The sequence below is a fragment of the Poromitra crassiceps genome (genome assembly GCF_964638095.1).
Source record: "Poromitra crassiceps genome assembly, chromosome: 7".
NCBI lineage: Eukaryota > Metazoa > Chordata > Actinopteri > Beryciformes > Melamphaidae > Poromitra > Poromitra crassiceps.
This window is the reverse complement of record NC_139628.1, coordinates 42,380,325-42,397,655: the sequence shown is the minus strand read 5'-3', so window position 1 is coordinate 42,397,655 and position 17,331 is coordinate 42,380,325. Positions and strand designations below refer to the sequence as shown.

Here is a 17,331-nt window from a genome sequence, read left to right as displayed (position 1 = left end):
TTCGCATTGAACTGGTGACTAAAAATAAAACAAAGTCCATATTTAGAAAGACTTCGAAGACGTTTCGGTGTCATTCATACTCTCCAGTTTAAGGGGAAAGATCGACACAGGTGAAAACAAACGTGTTTTGATCGAAATCCGAGCAGAATCAGAGGCCAGGGCCAGCCACAACACAGACAGGTAGGCAATTAGCAGTCTGCTAGCAACATTAGCTAACGATAGTATTACCAAACGTTACTGCTGGAGGGGGCCGGTGTTTGGGGTGAAACGCTGAAGCATTTCGTCTTCAAATCTAAGTTATACAATGGCATTAGGTATATAGAATAGTAAACCCAAGGTAATCTAAGTTTACTAACGTGTCAACGTTATTAAATCGCCAACTTTTAACTAGCCAACTAAATTAGTGTTGTTTTCTTTAAACTGTGGGCACGTCGACGGCTAGCCACAGGTGCTTTGTTAACGCTAGTGTTTGTGTAGTTTAGTGTAACTCATTAGCTAGTATTAACTCCAAGTACTTCTGCCAGGCTCTTTACTGACAGTGGTGTTTACATTTTTTCTGCAAGAAGTGCTTTTATGTTGTTGCCATGTTATTGTGTTATGATCTCCCCTCCCTGTGTGCCCCTCTGTATCCAGGCTAGCGGGTGCTGTGATGTCCCCGTCCCCCAGCAGACTCAAACATCCACACTGCAGGAAGAAGCACTACCCTAGTAGCACTTACCTCACCCACGTCTGACAGACAGACACAGGCCAAGGAAGCCGGCACTCTGACCCCGGGTAACGTTCGAGGACTTGACAGGAGGGATTGAGCAACAAACAAGAGATGTCTGACTCGGTGGGGAGCGGCGAAGGCGGCGGCGTGGCAGGTGTGGGGCAAGACGCAGAGGCCGATAATGAGCCCCCTCAACAGATGCCGCCGTTACCTGAGGGTGACCGCTCGGAGCCGAGTGAGACCCCGGAGGAAGGGGCCTGCCCGTCTGCCAAGCGGCCCAGGCTGAGTGAGGAGGAACAGGACCCGGGGCTGCCTGCCGAGTCCCTTGACAGTGACACACACGGAGAATCCGCAGCACAGGCTGGCTTGTTGCGGGAAGACCCAGCCCCACCAGTACAAGGTGGAGTATCTTCAGCCATGAAGATGCATCACTGTTAAATTGTCCATACCATTGTTCACCTTTACATTCCATTACTCACTCAAATCTCCTGTGAACAGGAGCCCCCCTGCAATGTGAGGAAGGATGTCAAGGAGGGGAGGAGGAGGCTGTGAGTGCAGGACGTGAAGTCGAATGCCATCAGAACGGAGATGGAGGTCATGATGCTCCTTTAGAAGAAGGAGAGGCGAAAACAGAGGAGGAGCAGAACACTAATGGATCTGCAGACAGCCCCAGTGAAGGACAGCAGTATGTGGAGGAAACTCTTTTTTTGTCTGCTCTAATTTGCATAGATGTAAAGGATTGCCTAGCTAGTGAGCGATTTCATGAAATATTCTTGTCAGTAAGGCGATGTGTGGGTTTGTTTGTCCATCCCTCTGTTTTACACTCTCTGCAGCCTTGGTCTGGATTTTACCCAGAATCCCCAGATGCTGGCTGGTTCCTGGACTGAGTACTCCAACTTCCCAGAGAACTACCTCAAAGGCTGCAAATGGTATTTCCTCCTACTCCTACCACTCCCTCTAATGGCCGCCATCTGAAAGTGGTTGAGTCATCAAGTGTGGAAGGGATCCACATTGGATAAATAGTAGGGATGTTCGATATTGGCTTTTTTACCGATATCCGATAATGTCCAACTCTTAATTTCCGATACCGATATCAACCGATACCGATATAAGCGGGCTTTTTTTCCACCAAAATTTCACGTAACAAGTTACATAATGTAGCTTAATGTAGCTGAAGAGTTTAATATATAATATGCATGTTGTGTTAAAGTTGTAAGTGTTAGAGAAGCGAGCTTGTGACCAGAAGGTCGTCGGTTCAATCCCCGGGACCGGCAGGATAAATCTGGGTGGGGAAAGTGAAAAGGCAGCGCTTGCCCCTCCCTCATTACCACCACTGAGGTGCCCTTGAGCAAGGCCCTTAACCCCAACCGCTCCAGTGGAGCTGCTCAGTGGCCAACAGATCAGACTGTGGTTGTACTGGTCAGCTTCCAGGTATGAATGTGTGTGTGAATGTGAACAGGGCACTCCTGAAAAAGAGAGCATTGCTCTCAGTGAGACTCCCCCTGTATTTATATAAAATAAAAAAAAATCGGCATGAAAACCGATACCGATATTTTCCGATATCGATTTTTTTATGCTAATATCGGCCGATAATATCGGTAGGCCGATAATATCGGACATCCCTAATAAATAGGAGTATTGGGACAGCAGGGCCCTTTGCACTGATGTTGACTCTGGCAGGTTTGAGGCTCGCTATATATTGTTTATTGTCAAGAAACCTAAGGCGTTTGAGGGATAGACTCCCTGATGAGTCTGTTCTCATCTAGGCTCTGGCTCTACAGAGTGGACAACAGGTAATTTAAAAATAAATGTAGCCTATACTGCAAAATCTGCAACATGTGGAATTATAATTAAAATAAGCGTAATAATGACATGTCACCCAACATTATACACAATGTCAATACTGTACAATACAGATTCGGTAAAACTATTTCTCATTCATCAAAAAGTTGTAGATTGCAATTGTAATAGAAATGATCGATGATTATTCTAGGATTGTGTAAAATAACTACTTCCATTCCTCTGATATAATATTTTTGTCTAATCTGAAATCCCTATTAATGTAATGTTTCATTGTCAATTAAGGCATTCCAGCGCACTCGCAAACACATCAAACATCATCAAACACAACATTTTTTTGACAGATATTTGCAGCCTTCCCCGTTTTATACGTCAACGCTATGCATTGTGGGCAATTCCCTTTCCGTAAGTGGCCACAGCTGCACCCTTACGGTAAGGGGGCAGAAAGGGCTCACTCCGAGCCTAATAAGCCCTCACTCCCTTCACGTGAACGCGCCTCTAAGGGGGTGAGTCAGTAAGGGGGCGAATTGGAATTGGGCCATAGATTCAATTGGGTACAATTTTCCAGTTACAAGAAATACACAATCCAATAATCTGTTTAGGAAAAACATTTCACAATTAAAGTAAATAAATGTAAACAAATTGAATATGGTACCAAACTAGGTACCTATTTAGGCAACAAGGTATGTATATAGGTATATATGTGAACGTTTCCAAACAAGCCAACATAATGTTTTTCCAGTTTGAAATCCGAGCCTTTCATCATACAAAAGTGGTAGTGCAGGTTGGCTATAATTGGTATGTCATCTACCTCTTTGTCCTTGACGCACCCTCTCTCATCTCATCTCCTAGGGCCCCTGATGGTGCATGTATCCTGACCAACAGTGCAGACAATGTGCTGCGTGTGTACAACATTCCACCAGAGATCTACAGCTACAACTGGGACTTGATTCCTGAGATGGTGAGCGCACTGATAGCTTACATGCTGACTAGTGTTTCGGCCACGATCGATGTTGCACAGCTTCCCAAATCTTCTATTTTAGACTAGAGTCTGTATCTTTTTGCACTCCTTTGCTATTGTTTAGAACAGTTTTTTTTAAAGCAGCTACGAGCAAGATTTTCGATTGTTATTAAACAGTCTAAATTTAATATCAATGCATCACAACTTACCTCTTAATAGTAGACGAGACCAACGCAGAGTAGTCTCGCTTGAACCCAGAGTGAATCGGCCAGTGTTAGTCTCTCTGTGGCCAGGGCAGATCAGGAAGTGAAATGAAACGGTTTGCAGCAGCCACTTCGGCCATAACCACAAAATAACTTCCAAAAAACCTGTTAGAATATAACGGGAGATGTTCGCGAGAGTATGCATGGCATTCTACTTGTTTATGGTATGTTGCTAGGCAGCGCGAACGGGGTAAGGCAGGCAGCTGCGTTTCACTTCCGGGTTTCACTTCCGGGTTTATCCGGTCCGGCGGTAAGGAGAGAGAGAGAGAGAGAGCCCCCTGTTGACGCGAGTTTAGACAGACAGAGACTTAAGAGAGCAATCTCCGATTCACACGGCTTTGGTCTCAGCTACTATTATAGGTAAGATGTGATGCATCAATATTGTAATCATACTGTTTAATAACAATCGAAAATCTTGCTCGTAGCTCCTGTAAAGATGGTGGTGATGAATTTTATTAAAAAAAAAAATCGAGGCCTTGAAAGTTTTTTTTTTAAATGGACATACATTGGTCATTGACAGTGCTTGGATATATATTTTGTGCAAGAATAGAAATTGAAGTTGTTTGGCACAGTTGAGGACTGTTCACACATTCAAGCCTCTCTTTTTAATTGTTGCCTGTGAGAGCTTCTGTAAAGCTCCTATTTCTCATGATAAAAATGCTCAGTGTTGTACCAGTAATTAACCTTCATCCGTGTCTCAAACGATGCCGTGTTGGGTCCTTGGATTTGAGGGAATTGGGCCTGGAAAGTCCTTGAATTGTTTAACAAGGTGTGGGAACCCTGAGTACCACAAACCAGCAACTTGCGTTATGTCCTGACTCCTGAGATTCTCCACTGGGGGTTTGAGATGTTACAAACAGATTTATTTTATCAATATGTTTATTGGCCCATAGTAGCAGCCCAGTATTCATTTGTTAATATACACTATACTTGCTATAAGTTGCTAACAGTTTGTGGTTTCTTAAGTGGATGTTTTTTCTGAGCAACTACTATAGCGCATAAACGAAAAGCACAGAAAACTGTCATTTTTTATATGATATAGATATGTCATGTGTGACTAGTTGCAGACAGAAATGAACTGCAACCCTCAGCTTGTCAGCGAGGTGGTGACCGCTCGTTTTTCCTTGTGCAAACATACCCCGCCCCGCGTGTCTTGGCCAATCGGATTTAGTGTTTAAACTAAATATCTGTTTTTCACTTTTTCACACTTTCACTGGTGAATGATACCAATTCACCAAGAAGACCCGGAATCCATAATCATTGATTGGTCCCTCATGTTGAACTCATGTCTGCTACTGGTTTTATTTAGAGTGATTTATTGTATATATGTTGTTGTCTGAGCGTTTCATACAAATACTCACAGTATGTCACGGCTGAGCTTCAATTCTGCATGTATTGTGTGTCATGATCAGCTAATGTGTTTACATGTGTTTATTACATGTGTTTCAATCAGTTAAAGTAAAATGCTTAAGAAAATGTGTGAATGTAGCCCAATTTTAGCTGATTAAATACATTCTGTATTTAAACATAGGCCAACCTCAAAGTGGCAAACCATTACAGGCCAGTAGAGCGATGTCACTGAGCAAACATCATTGAGATATAAGATATAATGCACTGTGCTCCATTACCGAGATCTAACATCTTTCTATTTGGGAAATGTGCTTAAAATTGAGCTTTTTGATGTCTTTGCTTTATTTCTGCCATGTTACTGTTGGCTGTGGAGAATGGACTTCACCACTGTGCACAGTGTTTGAGACTGTCTTCTAGCCTGCTATCAGCCCAATATCCAGCACCAGTGTCAGTACCTCATGAGACCAGTTCATTGACCCACTATGACTCCATGCCCTGTGCTTCATTCCTTGCATACCTGGCCATCTTCTCAGAGTCCAGTGCTGAGGATGGCGGAGGGAGACACCATCTACGACTACTGCTGGTACCCCAAGATGAGCTCCCTGGACCCAGACTCCTGCTTGTGAGTTCAGCCTCTCTTGCCATTTTCAAATTTGCTTGTCAATCAGTGTGCCCAAGGTTTTTTTTAGCTAGAGCACCTGACATTGTCTTGTCTTTCGCACCGACATTGTCATCTGTTCTCTGCTGTTTTGGAATGTATATGGAATGCAAGGAGGCTAACCAATCGGAGGCAGAGTAGCATCCTAAATAACAGGCCGCGTAACTGCAAATGGCTGTGAAATGGGTCATTTGGCAGGAGGACATTTCAACATTTCTACACACACAAAAAAAATCAATTGTGCACTTATTGCTACTGTGTGCTGCCGCGCCACTGATTAACCCTTCGCGTGCCAGAGGTGGCACCCGTGCCATAGGTTGCTGACCCCTGAACTAGGCTAAGCTAAACAAGACATTTAAAGTTCACTCTGGAGGTCAACCTGCAAGCTGGTGAAGGGTGTAGGCAGAAAAGGGTATAAGGTTGTTTATTGAGGGGTGTGCCACTGAGAGCCATTGGTGTTTCTTAGGTGTGTGTGTGTGTGTGTAAGAAAGTGTGTGTTTAAGCCTGTCTAATAGACAGAGTAGAGCAGAGAGTGTTGTGCGCGTCTGACTCAGTCTTTGATCGCCGTGTTATTTGCGCTGGATGGATGTGGGAGCCGGCTGCCGGCGTGGAGAGAGGCTGTAAAAGCGTTCTCATGTCTCTCATTATGAGCAAGGGGTTGGCCTTCGTCGTGTGTGCCTCAGCCCGCTAACAGCACTCCAGACACCACCTAAAGGGTCCCACGATTCCCCCGACTTGAGCTCGTCTCTTTTCATCCGTGTCTGGAGGCTTTTAAAATGCCATAATTATGACATAGCTGTGTGTTTGTGCGTGTGCGCCGAGGCCAAGCCGGCATCAATAACAGCCAGCCGTCACCGTGGAGAATGCTCATCCTCAACGGCAAAAGAGGTAAAGACCGGCTAACGAGCCGAGGCCCGGTTGCCAACAGCGCGCGCGCCGTGTTTCCCGCGCTGCCGCCGCCGCTGCCCCACCCCCAACTCCCATCATCCTCCAGTTCTAAGTTGCCCCCCGCCACCCGGGGCTTCCCTCTGATCGGGGCCCAGCATGGGCACCGCTCCACCCCGCCATCAGACCGCCTTTCCTGGGCGAGAGAAGAGGAGATGGGGGTCTGGGGGTGAGAGTTGTGTAAACAGCACGAGGGTACGTTTAATGAGCACGATGAGCCACTTGAGAGGCCTGCGGGTGTCTCTCAAAGCCAGGCAGCATCTCTCGCTCTGTGATGAGGACCAGGATGATAGCAGGAGCCCGACAGCGGACGCCCTTCATCTTATTCAGATCACTGCTGCACTTCAGAGAGCGCCTCCTGCAGGACAGGTGGAAGAGTGAAGTTGGCACTCTCGCTGGAGACTTGTAATGCTCAGCAAGATAAAAGGTTGGGATTGTTAAGCCCATCCATCTCTTAGCTTTGGTCTCTCCTTCTCCCCCCACTTGTCGCATCAACATCCTCCCCTTTGTCTCTGGCTGCGTCTCCTCCTCCCCTCCTTGACCGTTCCATCTGCCAGAAGGCACGCGTTGTCCATGCCCTCTCCTGTAGAGAGGGAAGAAGGGGTGGAGTTGCGCTGGCTTCTGGGCAGCGCTCCAAGCTAGCAGCGGGCTAGCATTATAATTGGGCATTTCCCTGCATGGGAACAAAGCCGCGGCTCAGAGGGGCCGCAGCGGAACACGGCAGCAGCGCTAGGGGGCGGGGCTAATTTCCTTTGTCTAATTGAGCTGCAGTGATGTTTGAGCGTTTGTTCAGTGCCCAACAGTTGGAGTTAAAAAGCCATGCTTCTGGGTTTGCCCCTGAGTTGAATAAATCAGAGTGTGCTCTGGTGTTGCCTCTGTATGAAGGCACAGGTGACAGCAGCTATCCTTTTCATACTGCAGTGAGTGAGTCACCTCAGGTGATCGCTTTGGATCTGTTGCTGTTAATGCATTCTGAGGGCTGCTGCTGTTGGGCTTTGAAACAAGAACATTAAAATAGTGATTGAAATGCATGACCAAGGTTAAAGGAATCCCAGGAACCTCCTTTTTAAAATTTAAGTAGCAACTTTTGTGGCACAGGTACAGGTTCCCCAAGTGTAAAGCCAACATGTTTATATCTAGCTAGCTAGCTAGCTATATATATATAAATTTATATATATATATATATATATATATATATATATATATATATATATATTAGGGGTGGGAATCACCAGATGGCCACGATACGATACTAAAACGATACTTGAGTCACGATATGATAGTATTGCGATATTGTGATATCACCGATATTGCGATATATTGAATATTGCAATATTTCGATATATTGTCTAACTCCTTTTCCTACATTTTCCTTGACCTCACCGGAAGTAAAACATGCAGTATTTATTTTTTATTTATTTTTTGCCCCACATGTAGGCTACATTATTAAGCTTCTCTGGACTCAATACACCACTGCAGGCGTGGACTGCAACATCGGGCACTTCGGGCAGGTGACCTGGCATGGCATGGCCTGCAAAAAAAAAAAAAAAAAATGTAAATATTGATACAATATCGTCAGGCAAAATATCGCGATACTATGGTGTATCATATATATATATATATATATATATATATATGTTTATATGTATATATGTGTGTGTGTATATTCCTCCAGTTTGCTTGTGTGAACAAATACTGATCCTGACCTATACCCTTATATTCACTGTGCGCTACATCGTCCTTCTGCGGTTTTCTATGTGTGTATTGAACCTCTTACATGAGTCATTTGTACTATGTTTCAATGAATGCTAGCTGTAAAGCAAATTGGCCTTCAGGGACAATAAAGCTTTACTTGACCCAAAAAGAATTCTCAGGACTATTTTTTACCCTCATCATCCATCATCAACTCTCTCTCTCTATTGCTTGATCCCGCTCCATCAATCTGTTTGTCATAATATCTTTTCCCTCTCTGCCTTTCTTCTCATCTGTTCCCTCGCTCGCCTCTGTGCTATCTGCCTGCTCCAGTCTAGCCAGCAGTAGCCGCGACAACCCGGTGCACGTGTGGGACGCCTTTTACGGGGACGTGCGGGCCAGCTTCCGACCGTACAACCACCTGGACGAGCTGACGGCGGCCCACTCCCTCTGCTTCTCGCCCGACGGCTCGCGGCTGTACTGCGGCTTCGACAAGACCGTCCGCGTGTTCCACACCGAGCGACCCGGCAGAGACTGTGAGGAGAGACCCACCGTAGGTCAGACCACCAGCTTACTCTCTCACAGCGGGGTACTCGTCTGGGGCTAGACAGAGCCTGGGCTCAGCTTGAAATCAGTCTCCTCACATTTTGTGTGTGTGTTTAATTATTTATAAAGTGGGAATTAGTGAGGGGCACAAAGTGGGGTTGGGACTATTGGTGCAGCAATAGGATGGGGGGGGGGGGGGTCATACGTTTCGGTGGGATCTGTTGTGTAACTGCAAAGTTTGAATGAGTTGTATCGGGCCTGTGTTATGGACAAGCGAGCGTATGTCTGTCCGTCCATCTGTCTCGTTTGCACTGGGATTTCCCCCTGCGTTCTCGGATATTGAGGGACTAGTTTGGACATTTGGGTGTCTGCGTCTGTGTTATTTGTTTAGTTGCTTACATGCTTGCTTGTGCAGTATATAAGTAGTATATAAAAAAAAAGGGGCAAATCATGACGGCGATCGACACCTGTCAATCAAAAATGTATTTTCACGTTAAAATTATATTTTAACATGAAAACAATATAAAGAAAGATGGGAAATTCTTAATTTCTTCCCTCCCGTGGTATTGAAAATGGTAGCACATATCAATATTTTCCTGGGTGTAGTTGTATCAAAGACAAGTTATTCTGGTATCGTGACAACTCTATTAGAAATGAATGGGAGTTGTTGTTCTGTTGGAACCTGTTGGAAAGCCTGAACACCGTGCCAACTGTCTCCGGTCTCCCCTGCAGTGAAGAAGCAGGGCCAAAGTGGCATCATCTCCTGCTTTGCCTTCAGCCCCTGCCAGTCTGTGTACGCCTGTGGCTCCTACTCTCGCAGCGCCGGCCTCTACTCCTGCCAAGACGGGACCCCTCTGGCCCTGCTGCCCACCCGGCACCACGGAGGCCTCACCCACCTGCTCTTCTCCCCCGACGGCAACTACCTGTACACCGGAGGGCGCAAGGTGAGGGCACCCGCACACACGTTCAACACACAGACCTGCATTCAGCAGTAGGAGAGAGGGGGCTGTAAAAACGCGGCTGCGCTTGGGTTTTTGTTCTCGAACACACGCACCATGAGTGGGCTTTGTGTGTCAACTAGGAAACGCATGAATTTGCTCAGATCTCGTGTTGCAAAAGCGGTTTCCACATTATAAACCGGTTTACACAAGCGTTATAGCATTTATTGACGTTTTTGGATACGAGTTTTGTGTGGATTTGTTGACGTTCAAGACAAAGGTGTAGACTGGCTGGGGTGGGGTGCCGGGTAGCCTATTTTAGAACTGTAGAATAGCTAGATTGTTTGCCTTGCTAAAATGGGCTTTTGCTTACCTTGTGTTTTTCGCTATGGTTGTCTTTTATAGGTTTGCTCAATTTTATGAATTGACTGTGTTTAGTTCTATCTACCTAGACACATTCTATGTAAAGTCCTCCTTAGAGACATGCTAAACTTACACATTTAAAAATATTTTGTGATTTTCTGTTGATCCCCAAAAGAGGATAAAAGGTCATTCTTCTTCTTTTTAAAATCAATTATTTTATCATGTCACAAAAATGTACCCGATATTTTCTGTCCCAAATTATTTTTATTTTTATCCTGGACATAAAAAAAACACATTTGACTATATATTTTTTTAATTTGATGTAGACATGATTTTTGTTCAGTTTTAGTGTTTTTATGGTCTTTGTATTTATAGTTCAGTTTTACGCCAATTGTTTTTAACACCTAGTTTTTGTCTTTTTTATATATTTGTTTTATCTATTTATTTACTATATTAACCTCATTTGGAAACACCTCAGCACATGTTCTTGCATTTAAGTGAGGTGAGAAACTTTTAGCATTCCTCCATAAGAACATCAGCGAAGAAAATAATTGTTGATTTGTTCAGAATGTCATGTCGATTGTCCAAAGTCCGGCCCGGGGGCCAATTGCGGCCCGTGGATTGATTTTAAGCGGTCCACGGCTTGTCTCTCAAAATATACTATATGTGTCCCTCCACAAAGTATTGTTTAATCAAGCAAGTTCGATTTGCATTTTTTTCTGTTCACCTAACGATGACAGCACTATCATACAGTTTGTAGACAAGCACCAAGTAGGAACAACACAGGCAGAACGAATGTTTTCAGATGGCAAACAAAATCCTTAAGAGTACAATTGTATTGTATGTTTGTTGTTGTTTATTTTTAAATACCCCATATCATGCGAGAAGTAGCGACCCCCCCCCGGTATTTTCACATGATCTATTCTGGCCCGCATTCAAAAAATGGCCACCCCTGGTGTAGAAAGTCTGGGAGATAAATCGTAGAGCAGTGAAACTCTGGCCTTGCATGTGGGCGCACACAGTAAGCACTGCTTCTCCTCATTACGCCCACTTTGAGCACAGCTATGGACAAGAGCTCTTGTGAAGTGAGTGTGTGTGTGTGTGTGTGTGTCTGTGTCTGTGTGTCTGTGTCTGTCTGTCTGTCTGTCTGTCTCATCGACATAAATAAATTCATATATCTCAGAGGTCTGTCTGTGTGTGCGTGCGTGCGTGTAGGATCCCGAGATCCTGTGCTGGGACCTAAGGGAGCCAGGCAAGGTGGTGTTCTCTCTCAAGAGGAGCGTGGACACTAACCAGCGCATCTACTTTGACCTGGACATGTGAGTTGACTTCAGCAGCCAGAACGCTTCTCAGTGAGATGTCACAGGGCTGCTTTCACCTGTGCCACTTGTATTATATTCTATTGTCCATGGATGTTTCTTTGTGTCTTGTCTAGGTCAGGCAGGTACCTGCTGAGTGGGGACACGGAGGGAGTGGTGTCGATATGGGACACTCAAACAGCTCCTTCTGCTGGCAGTGAGGAGCTACTGCAGCCTCAGCTCCAGTTCCAGGCCCACTGGGACTGCACCAATGGCATCAGGTATTGTTGCTAAGAAATGTCACCCATCAGTGTTGGGTGGTGACGCATAACACTGTTGAGTAATGTAGCAAATATCTGCGGAATCTTTGGTCATGATAGTACAGTTACAAATCTAAAAGCTAAGTTATCATCTCCTTTGAATATCAGATTGAAGTGGTTTTATCCCACCACCATGTCCCAATTTGTTTGAGTCATAAATCGTCATTGTCTTTCTCAGTTGACACAGACATGCACTGTGACTAGATGAAAAGAACATGGTTCTCAATTCTAAACTGTGTGCTGGTACAAAAACGAAGAAAATAACTTGCAAAAAGGCATAAACAAAAGCAAACATGTCAAATCTCACGAAGCAAAAAATAAATCAAATTAACTGTTTGCAATAGAAAAGCACAAGCAGAGAGCAGCCACCAACAGCTCTAGGCCAGCCGAGAGAATTTACATATGCAAATCATGTATGTGAATATGTGTAATAAAGCACTTGTGTAAATTGAGGTAGTTAAATCCTTGTCACTGACTGTGCCGCTGTTTGCCTGCCTGTTGCACTCTACTGTTTGGTTCCTCTCACTCACACAAAAGCACCGGAGTGGAAAATTAATTGTTCTAATAAGAAATGGATACACCAATTTTGGAGGTGTAGTGGAAAAGTACTATAAGTAGTGCAACAAATTACTATGCGTTTGATCGAATATGTTTGATAATAGTTTGCAGATCACATTCAAATAAACTCATAATGAATTAGTTCTATTACAGTGTTGCCATGAATGTGCATTCATGATTCCTTCTCATTGATCTTCTCTGCCTCTGTGTCTCCCTCCTCCTCTCCTCCAGCATTCATCCCTTCATGCCGTTGTTGGCGTCGTCCAGCGGGCAGCGGCAGTTCCTGTGGCCCGGGGACAGCGAGGGCGACTCCGCCTCAGAGGGCGAGGCGGTGACGTCGCCCCGTGAGACGCGCCAAGACAACGCCCTGAAGCTGTGGTGGGCCGGCCCGCTCGGCCCGGCCGCAGAGGGCGTCCAGCAGCAGAGTACAGCACCAGTGGATGCTTAAGTGCCTGTTACTCCAACCAGCTCACGCCCTCCTCCTCCTCTGTTCTGGATCAAAGTGAACGACACCTGCCGTGTGATGCTTATTTTGGGACTTTTTCATGTGGTGAGAGCTAACGGTATATCGTGGGTTTGTTTTACGAGTCAGGTTGCATTCGGTGACATGAAGTCTTGGAATAGGGCTGCAACCAACGATTATTTTCTTTATCGATTAATCTGTCCCTTATTTTCTCGACTAATGGATGAATCTTATGGTCTATAAAATGTCACAAAATGGTGAAAAATGTCCATCACTTTTCCCCCAAAACCTAAGATTATATCCTCAAATGTCTTCCTTTGTCCTGACCAGCAGTCCACAACCCAAAGATAATCAGTTTACTGTCATAGAAGACTAAAGAAACCAGAAAATATTCACATTTAAGGAGCTGGGAAGAGAGGATTTTTTGTTTCTTTCTTAAAAATGAGTCTAAGCGATGAGTCGATTATACCAATCGTTGACGATTAATTTTCTGACGATCAATTAATCGACTAATCGAACAGCCAATGTACATTTTCAGTGTACATATACAGCCAAAGTTGTTAATTCTATCCAAGTAATTTTGGAGAGCGAATATTAACATATCACCTACTAGTTACAGCCTTTACTATACGCTATTCCTGGCAGTGTTTTAGTGCCCGTGTTTAAATGAAAGGATTTGGAAATAATGTCGCACATCTCTAATCATGAAACGGACCAATAGGGTTCTATGTCTGAAAGGCTCAGTTATTGTTCCTCTAATGTCAAGGTGGTAACTAAGTTCCAGGGTTGAATCTACATGCCAAGGCTGTGGTCAATGTTGGAAAGCAGCGTAGTTTGAACGTTTCCTTAATAAAAGGCCCCCCACCCATACTCAGGTTGAGACCCAACGGGCAATGGAGCTGCATGTGGACGGGGTGAAGGTCAAATCCATCTCAATTCAGAAATCCAGTGATTGAAGATGGAGGATTATTTTTTTATTGAATTTAGTCAAATTTTCCCACTTGAATTTCCGAGAGAATCCATTTCCTGAATTGGTTGAAAAGCGGATTAGCCCAGTGTCCCTTCTGCTGACCGTACCTCCAGTCTGAGTTGTTTCTGTGGGTTTGTTCACCTGTATGTGGCTGCGATGCTGCCCCCTCTGGAGATTCCTAATTTCTCTAGTTAACAGTAAGTGCCATTTGTTCTCAAGCTTTGTGTATTTTGTAAGCCGGTCGATGGGATCTCCTGTTTTGATTTTCTCTTTTTAACTCTTGGATGTGCCACGGTGGTGTTGTGTCGCTCTGTGCACGCCTATGAAATGTCTATTTTTGTAAAGCCATGATGATCATTCTAGTTTTCGAATGTACTCGTTACTGTAACCTCATAACAAATCTGTGAAATTGTTTTATATATATATATTCAAAGTGGGTGCACCTATATTCACAGCTGTCTCTGTTGTATGCGTTAATACAGAATGTGATCGGATCACATTTGTATCTGGGTGAGCGGTTATGTTGTAGCACACAACACGGTATTTGTATAGAAGTGCATTAATAATGTAGCAGATCAATCCTTATTTTGCTATCCATGGGGTCCTTTGCAGGTTCAAGATTTGCCCAGCCAAAGCCTTGTGTCTTCAGACAATACAACATTGGGGAGTCTAGAAATGTTATTATAAGCCTCCTGTGATTCAGGTTTTACTTCTTGGAACTAAATGTTGCGGGCAAGCAATATCCACAACTATTGCGCTTAATGTCTTGTAATGTGTTTGGTGCCTGAAAAGATAACGCCAATTTATTGTGAACACGTTGTACCAGGCAGCACTAGGAACCGTCTCGGCCTTGCCGATTTCACATCACTCTCGAGATCAGAGGTTTTCAAAGGGGGAGGCTCAGTGAATGGCAGTGAAAAAAATATTACATCAAGAGGAGATTAGCATAAAATAGCCTAAATGTGTGTGATTTGGTTTACCTTTAACCAAAAGAGATGCTCCAGATCGCCAGTTTTGTGGAATTTTGACTGTTTTTCCCACAGTCGAAAACAAATAAATGCCTTCAGACAGACCTTTTTTAATTGCATTTGGTATAATCTTGTCAAACCGCAAAATCAGACCATCTTGGATCAATTGTTGAGTGTCTATATGGTATAAAAAAAACAATCATGATCCCATAGCCACCCAGGAATAGAGTGGGGGGCGGGGGTTCTTTTTCCAAGCGTTGTTTGGGGAGAGGCCCACAGTCTCAGACTTTGAAAACCCCTGCTCTAGATGGATGGCTCTGTCTACAAGTGGCTTTATGAAAACCCCTGCTCTAGATGGATGGCTCTGTCTACAAGTGGCTTTACGATGGTCTCTTATTCAAGTCAGACTGAATTAAAAGCAGCTCTCTTCACAGATTTACAGGCCTGTTCATTTCCATTCTTTGTTTTTTACGGCGATTTGGATGCCCTGTAATAATTCTATGATGACTGCAAGATGATTTTGACACTCTCCAGTCAAGAGGCGGCTCTTAAAAGCTCAGGGGACTATTAACTTGTGCTTATGAGATGGAAACTATTCATAGCTTTCACCTTTCCCATACACGTTCTGTCTGAGTGCACACACTCATGGATTTGATTGTCTGAAACCACAGGGGCAGGCCGAGCCGAGTGCCAAGTTGGAGAGCGCCGCTGTTGTGTTGTGCGGGTTGCCTAGCGACCGCCTCCGCCTTGCGAGAGAAAAGTAGGGTGAGAGACGACGAGAAGAAGCCAACGTGGAGTGAGAGAGTGTGAAAAAACTAATTACTGATCCAGTGGAGTGGTGATTGCCACTTTGGTGGCGGGGGTGGCCTGGACTTGTCTCTGTCTATATGTCATCCTTATCACCTCAGGGTGCCTGCTGTTGGCTGCTGGGGGGACAGAAAGTCTTTGGCTGTGACAAGAGAAAGACCACATCTGACACCGCCGAGTCTTTAGAGAGGATGCTGAACCAGATTGCCATGTCTGCCCACAGAGTCCTGCACTAACGCATGGTAGGTGAGACACTGCACAGTCCATCCAATTCGCCCTTTTCACTTCCCACCCAATTCACAATTGTTTGGTCTAAAATTCAGGAAGAAACAGGTGCAAACAACGCTAAGGAGGGTTTCCAACTTCCAATCCATTTAGGACATTTTAGGTGTCCCATTGTTAATGTTTTCCTTGCACCTGTGTTACCTCCTGCCTTTTAGACACAAAATGGGTGAATTGGGTGGGAAGTGAAAAAGGCTAATGCTATCCCTGCCTTTCTTTACCTTTCTCCTTTTGACCCAATTTGATTTGGCCATGTTCTCAGAGTCATTCACTCTGTTCTTCCTTCTACTGATGCAAACACAAAACAGTCGTTTCGTTATTGGTCCGAGTGTGACCTTTACTAAAAATCAGATATTTTCCAGTCGGTATTGGTCGCCTTTGAACCGATGGATATTATGCATATTGTTTGATTTGAATATTGTATCATTTTAAACACAATTTATTACACTGGTTTTCTATGGGAAGACCTTAACCTGAATTGAGTAAAATGTTCAAGTTCAAGTTGATTCGTATGTCCCAGAAGGGCACTTTGGGTTGCAGCAAGACATAAAAACATAGAAAACAGGCATAACATCAACAACATCCTGGATAAAACCACAAAAGGATAAAAAAAATAAACATAAAGTGCTGACAAAGTTAAACACAATATAAGTACAAATTAGCAGTTTAAAGTGCCAGTGATCAGTGCAAAGTGCAAGGCTATATAGGCCAAGTGCCAAAGTGGTTGTTTTGTCACTTGTTATGTCACTCAGCAATACACAATTACAACAGTACATATTGTATAAAACAACATAGCAGACCAAATGCTAAAGTGGTACTAATGCTAGTTAGTTAGTAATGGTAGTAATGTTTTACTTTTGATCTGATTCTACACAAGTATGAATGAATATTTATTATTTTTTATTATTTATTATTATCATTATTATCATTATCATGGTTATTACTATAGCTTATTGGTTTCACTCGAGGCGGGTTTTAGTGTCACTAAAATCCTGGGAGAAACACTGAATACTTGTCATTTTAAAACATTCTTGCCATTTAAAATGCTAAGCAAAAAAAAGTAAGGAATATGGACACAAAATGTGGCTATCTTCACTCTCGATCCTAAAATATCGTATCCACTATCGGCCTTCAAAGACCCATATCGGTCAAAGCCTAGCAGGCGCTCTCACACGCAGTCGACGGTGAAGTCGTTACCTTGATCCCAAGGTAGCTGCAATGTAGTCTTTCCACTTATGTCGTTAGTGAGCCAATGTACATGAAGTGTTGTTTCTGTGCCTCCATTTACGTTGCATTTTCAATGATTCTCCATGGCCTTGCATAAGTGCTTTCCATTAGATGGGCACACGCACACACACACACACACACACACACACACAACATAACAGTCCCCGTGCTCCTCACCAGAGGGTGAGCGGAGTAGGAAGTAATGGCATCTTG

General features: G+C 44.1%; 1 protein-coding gene across 1 annotated transcript; it reads left to right on the top strand.

The window, feature by feature from the left end:
• wrap53 (WD repeat containing, antisense to TP53) lies at nucleotides 1–15,191 on the top strand. The gene is made up of 11 exons (XM_083639662.1): nucleotides 1–180; nucleotides 634–1,109; nucleotides 1,208–1,394; nucleotides 1,543–1,638; nucleotides 3,362–3,470; nucleotides 5,617–5,705; nucleotides 8,712–8,935; nucleotides 9,657–9,868; nucleotides 11,441–11,544; nucleotides 11,661–11,804; nucleotides 12,633–15,191. Exons 2-11 carry the CDS (start codon nucleotides 821–823, stop codon nucleotides 12,847–12,849), a joined length of 1,671 nt encoding a protein of 556 aa, XP_083495788.1. The 5' UTR covers nucleotides 1–180; nucleotides 634–820; the 3' UTR covers nucleotides 12,850–15,191.
• Nucleotides 15,192–17,331: the final 2,140 nt, after the last annotated feature.